Source organism: Arvicola amphibius, chromosome 17 (genome assembly GCF_903992535.2).
Source record: "Arvicola amphibius chromosome 17, mArvAmp1.2, whole genome shotgun sequence".
NCBI lineage: Eukaryota > Metazoa > Chordata > Mammalia > Rodentia > Cricetidae > Arvicola > Arvicola amphibius.
The window spans coordinates 4,762,613-4,781,237 of record NC_052063.2 but is presented as its reverse complement, the minus strand read 5'-3'; the positions used below and the strand labels follow the sequence as shown (position 1 = coordinate 4,781,237).

The window sequence follows — 18,625 nt, the reverse complement described above, 5'->3', positions numbered from 1 at the left end:
ACACTATATCACTTCACAGATAGGGGTCAGGTTGACTCCACTTCCAAACACATTCTAAATATAACTAAGAAAGATGGTGTGCATGCAGAAAAGTTCACCCTGTGTTTAGAAATACAAACCTTCGCATCTAAAATGTTGAGAGTTGTTTCGATTTGTTGAATTCGAAGAGAAAGGTCTGCCAGTTTCTAGAAAAAAATCAGAGACATAATAACAGTATTTGATGAACATGCTGAAAAGAACAATGAAGGCAGATTTGAAATTTATAAGATACGCGATTTAAATAGTTCTCATATACCACTGTTTTCACAAGGTCAGAATGAGAACACTGTTACTGGAATGTGTCAGAGTTTCTACATAGTCACTGATAAAAATGTTCACCTTTCAGCTTTCTTAAACTCATTACCAGAGCACTAAACCAACATACAGACTCCACCCAGGCCAGTCTTTCCTTCACTGGACCCAGAACAGAACCGGAAATGCAACAGCAGCTTAATAACTCCTTGCAAATGAATGGATTTTCCATAGGAAACAAGAGACGGAATAGAAATGAGTCTAAAGCAGCCTCACGTAGGATCTGCCTGTGGAAATTACTTAGGCGAATAAGTAAATACAACTCAGTCCAAATTCAAGCCTCTCAGGTTTGAAAAGCAATAGGGGGAGGGGCTGAAAAGGGAAGCTGACCGATTCATTTTAGAATGAATTAAGAGAGAAAAAGAGTTCTAAAGAAGCAAAATCAAACACCTACTATCAAAACCCAACATAAACCAGAACAAAGCTCAGCATGCCCTAACTACTCCATATAATTAAGTTATCCATCTGGCCCTAGGGAGAAGGTTCAGGGGATAAAGCACTTGCCACTCCAGGGTGCCGACTTGTGTCTGCACGCCAGCACCCAACACCCACACGAAGGCCAGGCAGGCACGGTGGCCCACCTGCAATCCCAGCACATGGGAGGTAGGAACTGGATTTCCAGAGCAAGGTGGATAGTAGGAACAGCTGAATTTGTGAGCACTGGCTTCAACCAGAGACCCTGCCTCAAGAAATACAGTAGAGAGTGACCGAGGAAAAGATCTGATGTCAGCCTCTGGACTCCATGTGCTTGCAAACCTGTACACACATGTACGCATACAAAGGCATGCACACATACCACACATACGATTATTCATTACACACACACACACATACTTTCACAAATAAAAGTTAGCATAATGATGTACAACCCAGAAAAGCATTTACTGAACACCTTGGTTCTAGACATTATCATATTTATTTACACATCCCAAGAAGGCTAGCCAGTTCACTCCATGGCAGAGAGGCAGCATTTTGTTTGCTACCTGGGAGAATATAAAAATCCTAATTAAAAGCAGAGCTTTAATGCCCCAAGGTCATTTTGCCCACAATTAGGAGTAAAACACTGACCACTGTCATAGAGCACTCAGTGCTTTCTGGGTGCTTGGTTGTTTTAAAGCAGGATCCACCAACGCTGCCTATGCAGGTCTCACACTTGGGCTCATGGCAGCCTCCTGCCTCAGCCACCCAAAAAGCTGGAATGACAGGATATATTACTGAGCCTGAATCTATGAAATCTATGAAATTTAAGTAAAAGCTGCTTTCTTTTTATTTTAACTATTACTGTATTTTGTCTCTTTCATCTTTGCAAGCTAGGATGAAGATAGATAATATCATATCCCAGGGAATGACAATGAAAGCCGGTGTGGATGCTGAAGCAACAATACCAGAGGACATAATGGAAGAAGCTGCTTTTGGATTAGCAATTGCTCTGATAACCTAGATCCGCAAGCCTGGCACATGAGTGAGAAAATACTTGGTTATTCTTTAACTCACACCCTTTTCTCATACAGATGCACAACGGGCAGCTGCCAAGTCCTTGCTTTTATTTTTTTATTAAGGATAAAGTTTATTTTAAATTATGTGTATGTGCACCTGAGTGCAGGTATCATGGAGACCAGAGGAGGGCGTCAGATCTCCTGGAGCTGGAGTTACAGGCAGTTGTGAATCACCCAGTATGGGTGCTGGAAACCAACCCTGGGGCCTCTGTAAGAGGAGCACATGCTTTTAACCACTGAGCCATCTGTCCAACCTCAGGGCATGAGCATTCGGAAATTACACACACATAAGCCAATTTCTGGTTCTGGTTTCATTGTTTTAGAGAGGGTCTCACTCTGGAGCTCGGGTTGGCTTCAAACGTTCAGTACAGTCCAAGCTAGCCCCAAACTGTCAGCACTCCTGCCTCGTCTCCCAAGGGCTCAGAATAAAGGCCTGCGATCCTTGGATAAGCTTAGCTGTAATGACATCAGCGCTAAGTTTAACTTTGAGATTTGTTCACAATAAGCTGTTATGTAAACATAAATACAAGTTATAAAACATGTCATGCTATCCAAATTATAGGCGCATTCCTGAAAAATCATGGAAATTCAATTTTGGCAAATTCAATAAGTTTTTTAATTCACTAGAGAAGAAATCTTACAACAAATTAATTTATAAAATGATAAATTCCATATGTGAAAAATGAGCATATTGGTTTAAATAAAGTGAACATAAAAAGAAAAATGAGTTCAAAATTTACTACCTTATGCTTGTATGTGCACATACATGTTAATGTGTGTGAGAGAGTACACGTACATGTGTGTCTATGTGGAGGCCAGAGGTCCACACCAGCATCTTCCTTTACTGATGTGTATGTTTTGGGTCAGGGTGTTTCTCTGCACCTGGAGCTCTCTCTCTCTCAGATGGGCTGGTGAGCACGTCCCAGGAACCCTCCCCCCTGCTCTCCCGACACCCATGTTAGACGCGCTTCTTCATCCTTGACTCTTACATGGGCTCTGAGACATCAATCTCAGGTCTTCATGCTTTCATGAGAAGCATTTTAGTGGCAAAGTCATTGCTCCAGTTCCCCAAATTAATTTTTATGTTTTAACCTACCCTCATGAAACACACCTTTTAATAAATTTAATACTGTAAATGTCGGAGCAGTTGTGTGTGAGATACTACTGTCTGCAACACGTCATTTAAACACACCGAGTCTATGACATAGGAAGAAGGACTTTGCATGTTTTTAGAAAAAAAGTGAGATTTCACACAAGTGAAATAACCTGAACCAAAACACTTCAAATTCGGGCTGACAGAGTTTGCTGCAACAGGATGGTAGATCCAGGGCCCACAGCCTGCTGCTGTTCATTACCCAGAATTAGTAATCAGCTGACCAGCTTCTCAGCAAGCTCTGGACTACACAGACTGGAAATCAGTCTGACTTGGAACATTTACCAAGGTGGCTGGCATTCACCTGCAATTACTACTACTATTTTTAAATCAGTATTAAATATCTCATGATCAGACTATATACCTAACTTGTCACTGAGTATGGAGTGGAGATTTCCATAGGGCAGACTGGGGATGGGAAGGCGGATCTTAGCGATTAGCGGAGTAGAGCTGTTTGGAAATCTACCTACTGAGCAGAGGGAAGGTTTTGGAAAATGATCATTTCAGGGCAATAATTTCCCCTCACGGTATGACACAGGTTATTTTGGTTGTACCATCCTGTCATTCGGAGCCCATTTTACCTACTCTCATCTGCTACTGTCAAAGCCTCAGAAGGTATGAATGATTTATCTTGCAAGACATGAACGATACTGATAAGAACATCAACACATGCTAGCTTACCATCATTTATCTAGATACCCTAGAGAGTTGTGGGGGACAGTAGTCTTTGCCCTGCTATGGCTACCACCACCTATGGCAAAGCTAGATAAATCAATGCAAACATAATTCCAACAAAAAAAACCCTACTAGTTTTATACTACATTGGTGGTGTTCTAAAAACCCCTCCAAATAGTCTAGTTATTAATTTAGAAACTCATGAGGAGCGCTGCATTAAGAAAAAATTCTCACAATCCTACAGAACAACAGAAACTCTGAAAACACGCAACACCTGAGATTCTCAAGCCAGCTCTAGAGAAGGCTACTTGATACCACTGTGAACAACGAGGTGACATAGCTTTATGGCTGTAAAACACCGAGCATCAAAACAAAACAAAAACAATAAAATAAAATACCAAGCATCTCTAGCCACGTCCCTAAAAGAGTGTTTTAAAGTAGCTCTCCGTGCGCTCCGCTGTGCTGTGTTCTGGAAGCCAGTGAGGGCATCAATCCACGTCTTCACTAAGCCGTGTAGAACTCTTAAGCCTCCCACTAGAAGGATGCAGCAAAACCCAAAAAAAAGGGTTTAAGAAAGGCATCACATTTGTTTGAAAGTTAAGCTCAATGTGGGCCTAAATCTTGGATATAAAAGATCAACTCTATAAATTTGTTAGATGAGAATTCTCAACACCTTTGCCTGAATTTAAAGAGTTTTAGAAGGAAAAGATTAGAAATGGTTTAAAATCCAGTCTTGTGCGAACTGAATCTGAGTCAAGATAAAATACCCCCACGTCTTGTTTACACGGGGCTGTGGAGCCTGTGATTCTCTGTAAGGAGTCTGTCCAGGAAGGGCAGCACTAAGAGCTAGAGCTGGCCCTGCCCACTGGGTGGTGGACACCCAGCACTCTGCTGATGGGAGCTGGAACAGGAATGTCTGCTGGGGGTTGTGAAGGAAGGGGAGATGACCTAAGCGACTTTGTAACTTGGGTCTGATTCAATGGCTTTCCTTTCTCCTGCCTCTGGTCTCAGCAGGCAAAGAAATATACAATGTAACCTCGTAGCAGGAAGTTTGTAAAAAGTCAAGTTCTTTACAAAAGTATAAAAAAAGAGTTCTATACTGTTTTCTTTATCAGAAAACTCTAAGAAACAAAATAACAGATAAAAAAAGCTCAATTTGTTTCAAATTTAATCTCAGCTTGTGTTTAGCTGGCGGAAAGTGCTACATTTATATGGTAGATCAGGGTGTGGGGAGCCGGTGCCTTTCTCCCTGCAGTTCACTCCTAGTTTGATGGAGGAGAGTTATCTGTCTATGTTTCTTTCATTGGTTAATTAATAAAGAAAACCGCCTTGGCCCTTTAAGAGACAGAAAATTAGGTAGGTGGAGTAGACAGAACAGAATTGTGGGAACAAGGAAGTAGAGTGGGGGAGACGCTTCAGGCAGTCGCCATAGTGAGTCTCCATGCTTCTCCTCTCCGAGATGGACGCAGGTTAAGATCTCTCCTGGTAAGGCACCCCTCGTGGTGCTATATAAATTACTAAATATGAGTTAAAGCAAGATATGATAATTAGCCAATAAGAGGCTGAAACTATGGGCCAGGCAGTGTTTTAAAAGAATACAGTTTCCGTGTAATTATTTCGGGTGTAAAGCTAGCCGGCGGCCGGGTGGCGGGACGCAGCCCCGCCGCTTCACACTATACTAGTTAAAAAAACAGAGGATGCTCATTTTTGTCCTTTAGGGAAACAGTCATTTTGGTTTCTGCTATGACTTGCTAAACAAGGACAACAGGCTTCCCAGGGCTACTGATAGATTAAAAACTATTTCAGAAAGCGATGCTGAGACACATATATACTATCTCCAGCAATTTCCATTTCTATAAAGATGCTCCATTCAATAAATACAGAACAACCAAATGTACGACACAGAGTAGAGAGATGATCTAGCCTCTTCAGTTAGGCCAGAGCTGGGAGCTCAGTTCGGCTCCTTGGGCTCTGTGCTGCTCTCAGCAAGCTAGGAAGCCTCCCTACAAATCCTCTGCACGGTTTCAAATGAGCATGGAATAAATGGATAAAGAACAAACCAGTCCAAACTGTCCACATCTTCGTTTGTGTATATGCCAAAGAGAGATGTCTGGACCTTAAATGGCAGGGCTGGGATGATAAATGCATGTTCTTCCATTAGTGAGTAAGCACACAATAAATATTAGTTACATCTCACCGAGCAAATAGCCAACCACTGACAAAAATATAAACCGCCAAAATATCAATTGTAAATAATGAATCGGAGTCAATCACCAAACATAAAACACAGAAGGGCTGGACACAGGAAGATGGTGAGCCAGGCCTTTCCAGTACCCATCCACAAGCAAAAGCATTGATTTAATCAGAATCCCACACAAAGACACTTTGCCAAGAGCTAAGGAAACCAGGCGAGCACGAGGGTGACCTGCTGAATTCAGGAAGATGCATCAGAAAGAGCAGTGTGCCATGTGACATGTGTGTGGTATGGACAGGTGCACATTCCTGTCACCCAACCCCAAGAAGCACAGCAGAGAAGACACAACTCTGGCCGGGGAAGGACAGGGAAGTGAGCAGCCTCAGAACGTACACAAAGACCACCCAGTCAGACCCAGAACTGTGTAAGCCCTGGTGACCCCAGACACCTGGCCAGTACCAAAGATGGAATTTTCAAGCCCACTCATTGTCTGGTCAGACAAGCCTTGCGGATGTCTGTACCATACCTGCTGCAGTACCAAATTAGCCCAGAGACTCAGAATCCAGGCCAAACCTAAGCAGGTTCTAATGTTCTCATAATCCAAGGCTCTTAGAAGATGGCTGCAGACCTGACCATCAGGTTTGTTAGAGTTGGACCAGGCCTCTGCCCTTAGACCCAGGGCAAAGAAATGGACAGACCCACAAAGCCGGATTGTGCAGATCCAGGCTCAAGACCAAGCACAATTCTAGTCCCTGCAGCCTTGTGGTGTATGGCCTAAGTCTTCCCTTACAGAGCCACATCCAAGGCCCACCTTACACGTCAATCAGCAAGACCATATCATTGGACACAAGCTCTATGCAGAACAAGAGATATCTATAGCAGCATGGTGGCGCATGCCTTTAATCCCAGGATATGGGAGGCAGAGGCAGGTGGATCCCTGTGATTTGGAGGCCAGCCTGGTCTATAAGAACTAATTCCAGGAAAGGCTCCAAAGCTACAGAGGAACCCTGCCTCAAAAACAAAACAAAAAAAAATTTCAACTAAAATTTTGGGGTTTTTTTTTTTTTTTTTGGAGGGAGGCTTGGTGTCATAATCACAACAAACTTGACTGAGCTATCTCACAGAAACTTCTAGAATACTAATTCAGTTGAGGCGGAGGTACAGGACTGATGGTAACCGAATCAAAGAGGTGCTAAGGTGTCACAAGGCAGCTGAAGAGGGTCATGACCATGGAATCAAGGAAGGCTGTGACTCTTGCTTCGCTCTGTTCACCTACAAGGTGGAAGGTGACTTCCTCGGCGACGCCATACGCCAGCCGCCCAGGACCTACCTCCTCACAGACTGTGGAAAACCGGTTGAGAAACTGCACCGTGTGCACCACAAACTGGTTGAGAAAGGCCACGGTTCTTTTCTGCTGAATGGCTGGCACCTGTGTTGTGTAAAAACAAACAAGCATGATTTTTACGGGGGAAACAAACACTGTGCCATCCTTTGGGTATCTGGACTTCACAAAGGGCATGGTTTTGCCCTGTGCCGTGAATTTCACGAAGGGCTGAAGATAGTCTCTGCTTTGTTTTTCCCGAAATTGTGTGTGTCCAAGTGACAGGGGAATGCATAAAGTTTGAGAATGTGCTGCTACACACACACACACACAGAGAGAGAGAGAGAGAGAGAGAGAGAGAGAGAGGGGGGGGGGGGCAGCTTGAGGGTCGAAGAGAGGTAGTGCTAGAAGGGGCACTATCTCCAGACTCTCATCCTTGGGCGTACAGCCACGTGATGTGGGGAGCAAAGGCTGCGAGGCACACCAGACTCCTTAATTAGCTCAGGATGGACCTCTTTCGAAGTGGATTGCGGGGCACCCCCTTCCCCAGGTTAGCAAAAGAGGGAACCGGGTTGAGCCTGGAGGGGTGGCGTCTCGCGGGGAACCGGGGCCCCTTGGCCAAGCTCCTTCCCTGTCCGCCGGAAGCTGAAGTCCATCTTTTACAAACCTTGGTCAGGTCTATGCCTGAGCCCATGAGAGGAAGCCCATCCTCATCCATCTCCTCAGCGGATGGGGACCCCGGGGCTCAGAAACAAGCCCCTCCCAACCCGGTAGAGAGCCCCGACTCCCTTCCCAAGTTCCTGCCTCCGGGGCCTTTCCGGAAGAAAGCGCCTGAGTTTACCAATCATTAATCGGTGGCTTCGGAGAGCCTGCCCCTTCGCTCCCGCTCAGCATTCTGGGATTGGTAGTTCATGATACGAACTGTAAGGTTGGCTCAGGGAAGCGAGGCTGAAGAGCAGTTACTGTTTTAGCTGTAAAATCTGAAAAATATCTGAGAAAACACACAGAGAGAGACACACAGAGAGAGAGAGAGACAGAGACACAAAGAGAGACGACAGAGAGAGACAGAGAGAGAGAGAGACTGAGAGATGAAGGGGAAGACCTGCCTTTAGAGAATAGTATAGTGAAGACGTGCAAAATTTAGATGGATGTGCCAACAAAATCCTGAGGAAGTTGTGACATTGCAAATTAGCGCATACAAACACTACATGTACCCACAGGTACATGCACCCACATGGTGTCAAAGTGCTGTGGTACTGTAGATAATAGGAACTCCTAAGTTGTCCAAGCAAAAAAGAGGAAACCAACTTTAGCAGCTACTTAACGTGAAGAGGAGTCGAGTCGACAGTCTGAAATGAAGAGACGGGTATGTGGGGCAAAGGGAAAGCTATCTGCTGGTTAAGCAGAAATGCCCGGAGGTGGAGAATAATGAGAAATAAAGCAGAAGTAGGCACAAAGGGCGGATAAAGGGCCTTTTATGCCAGAATAAGGGTCATGTTTGTCAAAGCCTGGCAGTGGTGGCACACACTTTTAATCCCAGCACTAGGGAGGCAGAGATAGGTGGATCTCTGCGAGTTCGTGGCCAGCTTGGTCTACAGAGAGAGTTCCAGGTCAGGCTCCAAAGTTACACAAAGAAACAAACAAAACCAAAACCAAAACCACAAAAACCCACACAAAAAAATCGTCTCGAAAAACAAAAAACAAAAAAAAAGAAGAACTAAGAAAAGGAAAGAAAGAAAAGAAAAAAAGTTGGGAGTGCTTCTTAAAAGGCCCATTCCAGAGATTAACCTCAAACTAAACCACGATCCCTTTGGGATAAACCTTGATGCCTATGTACCACTCTCTGGAATTGTTTTGAACTGAGCTGTCTTCAGCAGCAAGGTCTTAGTGCCAAGTTCTCTAGAACATCAGAAGCCAGTAATTCTAAAAGATGCAACCCATTTCCAATACTAGACTTCTTGTTAGCAGCAGTGCCCGTAGTATCTAGTAGGGGCATTGTTGCCTTATAATAGGGTAATTCCATTTAAATTATGAACTGTATACATACATACATACTTACATACAGATACGTGTGCATATATACAGCTTAGGAACCTTCTACAGTGGTAGGTTTCCATATGCCTTTCCCGAAGTCTTTAGTGGTTTTTTTTGTGTGTGTTATTTAGTCCCCCTAGATTCCCTCCTCTACCCGACCCTTGTATGTTTTCAATATCTAGTCATTAGATGGCAGACATCTAGAGAGCTTCTGCTTCCTGGCTGTCATGAATACAGCAGGGACAAACACAGATGAGCCGTGTCTCTAAACGGGATATAGACCTCAGGGTATACGCCCGAGAGTGGCGGAGTCAAATGTGTGGTGCATCTATCTCTAGCCTTTGGGGGACCTTCCCAACTGATTCCCAAAATGGTTACAACCATGTGAACCCCCTCTGTTAGCTCCCCTTTTCCTGCAGATGACATCTGTCGCCATTTGATTATTTTAATCTTAGCCATTCTGACTGGGGCAAGACAAAAATCTCCAAGTAGATTCATTTCTATTTCCTTGGTGGCCAAGGAGGGTGGCCATTTAAAAAAATGTTTGTCTGCCATTTGTATTTCATCTCCAGTGAATTCTTCAGTTTCGTTCCGTGCCCCGTTTACTGAATTTCTTGCAGTAAGTCAGATATTAAGTCTGATGCTCTGATTAGCTGCTATTCTCATGAATTTTCTGCACGTCTTTGGCAGTATTTTATTCATGCTGGTAATGTATTTTCTGACATCGGGACAAGTTCCATCCATTCCTGCTGCTGCTTAATGGGCTTAGTTTGTGTAATACTAGATGTTTTCTTCTTTCAGGGGCGTTCGCTGCCTCCTCTTTGAGTGGACTCCATCCTGAGAACCTTCTCGTGTTGCTCATCAATTAAACATCCCCCTCTGTTGAAGTGTTTTCCACGAGATTAAAAGTAATTCAGCCACATCTTCAGGATCCAATCCTAACTCCAGTTGCCTTGCTGTGTCTAGCATCTCTGCAATGGCCCCCTTCACTGAGACTTGAATTCTCTCAAGCCACCCATGCTTTGAATCTGCTTCTTGCATACTGCCCCCTTCCTCCCCTTTGGGACTGGCTTTCCTGTAGCCCAGTTTTGCCCCAACCTCATGTAAAGGAAATGAACTGCGAACTCTTGAACTCCTGCCTCCCCTTCCTGAGTACTGGAATTACAGGTGTGTGCTGGCAGCTCAACTTTTCTTGGCGTTGACATTTCGACCTCTGCCCATGGATCACAAATGCTCTAAGTGGTGCTCAGTGCGTTCTTTTCGAGGTTTTCAGTTTATTTTGTGATCCACAAGAATTGTAAGATGCTGTAGCCCCGCTCTCCCCTCTCCCTTCCCCTGTCTCTTCATTCCCTCCTCTCCTCTATTTCTCTCTTGCTTCCTCCACTCGCTCGGTTCTTTCTTCTCTCTACTTCATGATCTGAGATGCAGTAGCCCAGAATGACATTGGATTTGTGATCTTCCTGATCCTATGTCTTGAGTTCTGGGATTACAGGTGTATGACACCGATATACAGGAGTATGTCATTTATTTATTCAATAATAAGACTTGAAAGTAAAAATTGTATCCACTGCAGAATGCATTTTCTGTCAACAAACAAAACCATTGTAGAGCTCTTGAGTGAACAAGTGAAGCTAATGTCAATTAGCAGTGATTCTTCGAATTGTTTTCTTTCTTTCTTTTTTAAATCCTAGCTAGTATGTCTCAATAATGGGCTTAAAATTGTCTGCAAACCATGTTATAAACAGACATGATATCATCTGGGCTTTGTTCCATTTACAGAATATAGGCAGAATGGATTTAGTGTAAATCTCAAGGGCCCTAGGCTTTTCAGAAGGGTAAATTAGCATTGGCTTCAGTGTAAAACCTCCAGGTTCATTAAGCCCTAGCCAAAAAAAAAAAAAAAAAAAAAAATCAGTCTGGCTTTTGAAGTTTTGACAACGGCATTGACATCTCTCTGGCTATAAAGTCTGACACGGCATCTCCCAGTCAAAGCTGTTTCATCTGTGCTGAAAGCCTGTTGGCTAGGGTAGCCACCTGCATCCTTTATCTTTCCTAGACCTTAGGGGATAACTTGCTGCTTCTTCTGCATTGGCACTCAGTGAGTAGCTGTGCCCTTGTATATTATGAAGACAACTTCATTCTCCAGATGGAATGAAATACCCCTGCTTGTCTCAAATTTGCCTTCTGTGGAGCTTTTACCTTTCTCAATTTTCATAGAACTGAGGATAATTAAGACCTTGTTCTGGGATTAGGCTTTGGCTATGGGGAATAGTGTGCTGTTTTGACTTTCTATTCAGACCAATAACTTTCTCCATATTAATAACAAAGCTATTTTAGGTTGTTTTATTAACATTCATGTTAATTGCCCTCAGAAAGTTACTTTCCAGTGTGTTTTTTATTTGCAAGTTTTAACAATAAAATTAAAAAATAATCAACATATCTTTTTAAAGTTTTCCTCCGTCTTTACAACCTAAGTGGTAGCTTTTGGTTTGCCCATACTTTCTGCATGTCTTTCTCATCAACCTTAACCTTTCTCGCATTTGGCTTAGAGAGAGAGAGAGAGAGAGAGGAAATTCATCTTTCATGTGGGAACTTATGAGATCTCCATGTGTGAGCTTAAGGGTTTAATTTCATTACTGTGTTTTAGGGGCTCTAGGGAGACACGGGTAGATGGACCAGTCAGGACACAGACAACGCTAATGGGTTAGGCCTGCCATCTTATATGGGCATGATTTGTGGCCCTCAAAAACAATGACAGCAGCAACATCAGTGCTGGCTGATCCCAAATTACTGTACCAGTCATAATGAGGATGTTGGAAAGTCTATGAGAATTGCTAAGATGTGGCATAGAACCCTGGCATGATTACCCGCGGGTGGAGAGAGGACCAATAAATAGACCTCCTCCATGCGGTTGCTACAGAGCTTTAGTTTGTCCGGAGATTAAAAAAAAAAAAAAGCAATTATCTGGAAGGCCCAGTAAAACCAACCACAATAAAATGAGGTATGCCTAAACTGTACTTGTGCCACGACTATAAATAACATAAACGCCGTGACAGTTCTAGGCAACTGGGCTTATGTTTTGTTTTCTCCCCTTGATAAAGTCCATACGACTGGGAATTTTTCCATTGGGCTGTAAATTCCTTGGAGCAAAGGCTCTTCTCTTCTTATGAGTCCTCAATTATTACAAGGCACGCCGCTTTTCAGTGAAAAGTCATTAATAAATTAAACCCACCATTGTAAGTGCTTAGTATGATGCGGGCACAGTCCTTGGCATGAATCAGCCATCCTCCCATTCATTCCTTCACCCAGCTACTCAAATGCGTCCCACGCCATGTACTCAACATGTTATAAACAGACATGAGACGTGAACAGAGGAGAGATACAGCTTAGGTGCTCGGGACTCTAAACAGATAACAGAGGCATGCAGTTGCTGGAAGTCTAGACCGGGAGACAGACAAACGAGAGATGAATTGTCTCATAAAGGCCTGACTAAAATGTGTTCTGAGGAGCAGCATCTAATAGATGGATATATGAAATGGGCAGAACTTTCTAGAAGACCTGCTGCTTGGCTTTGCGGCTGTGAAAGTTATCATGGTATAAAACAGACATACGGACTCCACGGCATGCCCAGGAAATGGCATCTACACGGATGACCTTATCCTTCCCAATTTCCAGCCCTTTGCTCTCACACACAGAAGTCAGTTAGGGGCGAAATCCCCATTAGCCTCTCCTGAGCACACCTGAGCTACTGGTGACTCTTTCCTCATCTTCATCCACCCCCTTGTATCATCAGGGGAGGAGACAGCAATTTCCCCTGGTCCTAGTTGCTTCAACGCCATTGTCTTTCCCTTCTCTGATGGCATGCCGCCATAGTGCTGAGCGCATGCTCTAAGGTACGATAGTCTTGTAGTTGGGTTTCCCTCACTCATACTCCTTTGAATGCTCAGAGGCGATACTGCAACCCCGGTGTCTCGGTCCCTTCAATCTCCAAATATCTTTACTCTTCAGTCACGGAGCTCACTGATACTCAGTCTTCAATCCCTGGGACTTGGCAGTCTCTTTGCCCCTCCATGTTTTTACTGAAACATTTCTATCTGTCCACTGATTCAGTCTTTCCAGCTTCCTCCTTATCAGCCTACCTTTGATAGTTTATTGAGCTATAAGGAGTCTACTATTTATTGCTCTTGTTTTAGTTTTTGGCATTTTTAAAATTTCAAAACAATTACATTATTTCTCTCCTTACCCTCCCTCATTAACCTCTCCCATTCTCTCTCTCAAATTTATGGAGGCGCTCTCTCTCTCTCTCTCTCTCTCTCTCTCTCTCTCTCTATATATATATATATATATATATATATATATATATATATATAATGTGTGTGTATACAATGCATGTTTATGTATGCATATACACACATATGTGTGTAAATATGCACAAATATATAAATACAATTTGGTCAGCCTATTTAGTGTTACTTGTATGTGTATGGCTTCAGGGCAGGCCAGTTGGTACTGGATTATCAATTAGAGGCTTTATTCCTAGAGAAGACTATTTTGCCCACTCTTAGCTTGTCTAAGTTGCCTATAGTTCTTGGATTGGGGTGTGGTCCTGTAAGGTTAACATGGAGGAGAGGACCAACTGTCTGTTGGTGCTGTACTTTTCTGGGTCTTGTTTAGGCAGGATATTGTTGAGGTGTCACAAGGGAAGCTTCCCTGCCATTTCTAGGAGATACAGCCTCACAGATTTCCTAGAAGTCTCCGTTTTCATCACTTCTTCCATGGAGTGTCCTTCTGTCCTGTCTTACCCATTGGGACCCTGTGCTTTATTATATCAACTCTGTGAGTCCACTTGTCCCCTTCTGTCATATTTATGTGGCGACATTTAGTACCTTTTCTGTGACTGTTACCATAGTACACCATACTTGTTGGCTGGCCTCTACCAGAATCCCTTTAAATTCACATGTCCTGAGTCTAGGCCTTGCAATGGTCCCTCTGCGACATCTGTTTCTGATCTACATCAGTCTTTGATCAGAGGGAGCCTTGTCTTCCCTTCAGTCACTTGGATATACACTGTTCTTATCCTTAGAAAGAAGGCCATTCCTCTGTACCTGTGCCCTAGATACTCACCCCAGCACACCATTCCAATGGCTACTTCCTTCCCTCCCTCACCATCAGTATGTCCCTTTCACTGGCTCATTTCCAATAAAATAAAACATGCTATGACCTCACCTTTTTCCTTCCTTCCTTCCTTCCTTCCTTCCTTCCTTCCTTCCTTCCTTCCTTCCTTCCTTCCTTCTTTTATTGAGACAGGGTTTCTCTGTAGCTTTGGAGCCTGTCCTGGAACTGCCATTCTTCTGAATATATGCTTCCAGTCCAGCTCTGCTTAATCTTATATTAGCGAGTACTATATTTGCTTGTTTGTGCAGATCCATGCTGGATACCAATCTAGGACAGACTGCCTTGATCTCTACTTAGATTCCAGCCACATTCGCTGCGTAGCAAACCCTTCCTAAGTTTTTGCCGAGTATGACGATCAGACCTAACGGTCTTTGTGCTTCCTCACCTTTATCTTCCATGAACTCTCGACCTATGTACGATGCAGAACTCTGGGGTTCAATCGGCCTTTCTGAGCCACATCTTTATTTGTTAGCCTGTTCTACTCCTCCAGAGCCAAGATGGGCTCCCAGTCAGAAGAGAGAAGATTCGAGAGTGGGTGAAGGGGTGAGACAAAGATCACCATTAGCCTCTGCCCACCTATGAGTAAAGTGTTTGTGTGTGCATAAAACAAGACTGTCAATTTGTGAGCGTCTCAGTCGTCAGCAGAAGACTGGCTATTTCTGGCTGCCTTCCTGGATCTTTGATGAGGATGGCTCATCAATCATCCGTAGCTCCTGATAGCAGTGCCATTCTCATTTTAAGAGCAGAATTTCTAGGACTAATAAAAAACGATCCATAGCTGGAAATTTTGGCAAACAATCAGGAATCTTCCGACATACATGGTTTTGTGCAGACTTCCTCCCACTGGCAAAAAATAAAATATATTGCCAGGTTTCATTTACTGTAGTGAATTTTGGCAGTAAAGAAAGATTATAATGAACACTGACTTTAAGGGCAGAGGCTGTATCTGTCACTCATTTACTCATTAAAAAAAAAATCTTAAGACTTTTTCAACAGTTCCCTTTGTTTTTCTAGGTGATTAAAACTTAATTTTTATCGTGGATAAGTTCTTAGGTGGGAGAAAGGATGAGAAATGGGCTCCCATCTTTACTCTGTTCCCTGCTTTAAGACGGAAAGGTTAGCAGTGCACAGAACTGGTTCAGGATCCCAGGAAGAATGGAATTCCCCCCTCCTTATCCTCTCCTCGATGCCTCCCTCCTCAAGAGTGATGTGACCCTGTCGAGACTTGGTGAAGGGAGGGAACTTCCGTGCAGTTACTCCAGTGTGTCTGTTTTAGACTGTGCCTGCTAAGTGATCTGGCTTTCCCAAGGCTGCTCAGAACACTGGACTGTAAATTTATATCCTGCTGGTGGGACACTAGATAAGCCAGTCACCTCTAGAGAAGGGCCTAAAGACATTTTAAAGTCCCCAGTATAACAACAGGCAGCCCAATGTTATTCTGAAGGTTATAATACACACACACACACACACACACACACACACACACACACACACAATGAGGGCTTTGGAGGAGGAATCTTACTCATTTCTACTCATGGGACTTTTATATAAGGTGACTAGGTGACAGTACAAAGAAGTTAGTGGCACTGAAAGCCTTACTGGTCAGCTGGCCCTTTCACCCTATAGGATAAGAATGGTAGGTAGGTGGGGAGCCATCTGGGGCTAGCAAATCCAGGTGAGTGCCCAAGGCTTACAGGCTGGACTGGGGGACCCAGTGGTTTACAGCTCTGAACCCTGGAAATTAGAGGCTTTTGGCTCCATGCTGCCAGGGTGAAGGCTCATAGTTCTGGGGACTGACATCCAGCAGCTCTGGAAATTGTCGTCTTTGGCTTCGGGGAGCAGACAGCAGCAAGCAGGAGTTGGGGACATTCTCTAGTGCTGCTCTCGTAACCTGAATGGCCAGGTGTAAGGCGGAGTGTTACAGCTCTTGACCCAGGGTGTCGGGGTTCTTGGTTCTTAGGCTTGGATATCCCCTGGAACCCTGGTAGTCATCAAAGAGCGCCGTGCCCACTCTCCAGTTCCTCCAGTCCCCCGTTTTTTTTTTTTTTTTTTTTTTTTTTTTTTTTTTTTTTTTTTTGCCTCTGCCTGGCTCATCCTGCATCGCTTCTGCCCTATCTGTTCCTGGGGACTCCCCAGAGGCCTCTGCCGCAGTCCATTCTTCATGCCACCAGATCATCCCACCCTGCTACGGGGGGAAAATCAGAAGCAGCCAAGAAAAGACTTCTCTAGAAGCCTTCTGAGGGCCTCAGGTTGCATACCATGGGGCAGTCCAAGAGAGGCAGTCTTCGGGCCAGCCCAGAAAGTGAGCCCAACAGTGCTGCCACCGCCAGCAAGGGGGCGAAGGCATCGATCACAGAAATGATGGACCAGGCCAGAACCAATCAGAAGCCTTCTGCTGGGCCATTAAGGGCAATATTCTTCCTTTGCCCTGGGCAGAGAAAAGGAAACCTAGAGTTGCTCAGGAGGTTTTTGATGGCAGAGAGCTCTGTACCCGAGCTTTAAAACAAATGTGACTAGGACAGGGCCTTTAGGAGTCTAGCTCTGATTTAACAGCAAGCAGCTGTGGATCCTGGCTAACTTCCTCAAAGCAGCCGTGTAGTTTTCCAAGCGACCATTGCTGGCGTGAGGGGAATCCAGCTAGCTGCTGGGCTGCTGGTCCCCTGATCCAGGCGGCCAAAGCGTGCTAGGGAAGGATCAAACAGCTGTCAATCGGAGTCAAACGTCCCGGCTCCCTGGCTTCTAATACCTTAGCTTATTTAAAGGAGAAATAAATATTAAAAGGGTGATTACCATAGAGACATCATTAGCGATGCTATTACTTCCAACCCCCTCCCCCCCCAAAAAAAACCCCCAAAAATCAAAGGACTGGGCCAGAAGTTCCAAGTCCACCGGTTCAGAAGAGCGGTTCCTAAGGTTTGCCAGCACGAGGAGCACGCTTCTCTCCTGCTTGGATTTCTACTTTTCTCAGTGTTAAAGGCCACACTTAGGGCCTTCTATGTGCTGGGCAAATGCTCTACAACTGCACATGTGCGCGTGCACACACACGCACACACACAGATTGTAACAAGACATCTAATCGTCACTGGGCAAAGGGATACACACACATTGCTGGGGAAACGGGCGTATTAAATCCAAGTGGGTAAACTTTATTGGAAGATCCACAGCAATATCAAGTGTTTCCAATCAAACAGTGTTTCCCCGTTGTTTTCTAGACTAGATTTGACAAGTTCCCCTCACCGACCCTGCGTTAGAATGCCCTGTCTCCTAGGGAACTGTGGAAACTCTGGTTTCCATTTCAACACCGGAGGCAAACCCTGGACTACATACAAGCCACCAAGCAGAACGACCCACCTGGATGTATGAAGAGTAAGAGCTGAAGTTTCTCCAGAATTCCAAACAAGGGCTCCAAAGGCCACTGTGCCTGAAGACTAAAGGCCTTGCTGGCAGCTTCACTTCCCTTTCCTATGACGAATTTTTAGGGTAGGGGTTGGCAGATGTCAGGACACATGGACTCAGTGTCTGCTAGAAATATGTAAGCAAATTGGACTTTGGGGTGTCTATTATTCCAGGATCCTAAGAAATTGTCACTTCTAAGATTTGATAGTGATGATTTGAAATTATTTCTCTCCAAGGCATATTCTTTTCAATGAGTCGAAGTCTTGCTGAGATTATATATGCAGAGAACACTTTTAGAGACTGCAGCATCTAGGTGGTAGCATGTGGAAAGGACTCGATCAGTAACACTCCACAGGTTCAGAAATGCTCCTCAAAAAGGACTGTAACGTACTTGTCAGGTGAATCCAGGAAGTGCTAAGGCCCTTTAAGCAGATGTACATGACTTGCTGAAAATCCATACCAGGGATCTCTTTGTAGACAGAAGAGAGCTCCACATATTTCAGGTGGGGTGGGGGTACCTCCACAGGCGTTCTTCAGGAACAGGCAATTGGAGAGCATGCATGTCTGAGCGCCTATCACATGGCTTAAGGCAAGTCTAAGGAGAATAACCTACAAGAAATTGGCAGTGTATCTAAAACTCCTGAGTCTAAATATCACTAAAAAATGATTTTTCTGTATGCTGGCTATCAAAATGAGTTATAATACAATAACTGTAATAAAACCCATCTGTTCTGTTTTAATGAACAAAAACTTCGTTTTCACTAGGGTTAGTGAAAGAAAGACCAAAAAAAATACGAACAAGAAGTTCATTAAAAAGTAACTTGTTTTGG

General features: G+C 44.1%; 1 protein-coding gene and 1 long non-coding RNA gene across 4 annotated transcripts in view; one reads left to right on the top strand and one right to left on the bottom strand.

The window, feature by feature from the left end:
- Window positions 1-8,012, bottom strand: part of Washc3 (WASH complex subunit 3) — a 39,261-nt gene extending 31,249 nt beyond the window's left edge. For all 3 annotated transcript variants that reach the window (XM_038315018.2, XM_038315017.2, XM_038315019.1), the window contains exons 1-3: window positions 7,858-8,012; window positions 7,200-7,298; window positions 120-185 (exon numbers count right to left, since the gene is read on the bottom strand). In XM_038315018.2, the coding sequence (XP_038170946.1) occupies window positions 120-185; window positions 7,200-7,298; window positions 7,858-7,908 (216 nt within the window). In that variant the 5' untranslated portion in view covers window positions 7,909-8,012. The remainder of the gene's footprint in view (window positions 1-119; window positions 186-7,199; window positions 7,299-7,857) is intronic.
- Window positions 8,013-8,123: 111 nt separating this feature from the next.
- On the top strand, window positions 8,124-18,625 carry LOC119803552. The gene is made up of 2 exons (XR_005283671.1): window positions 8,124-8,556; window positions 17,612-18,625. It is a non-coding gene; the product is annotated as an uncharacterized LOC119803552 (long non-coding RNA).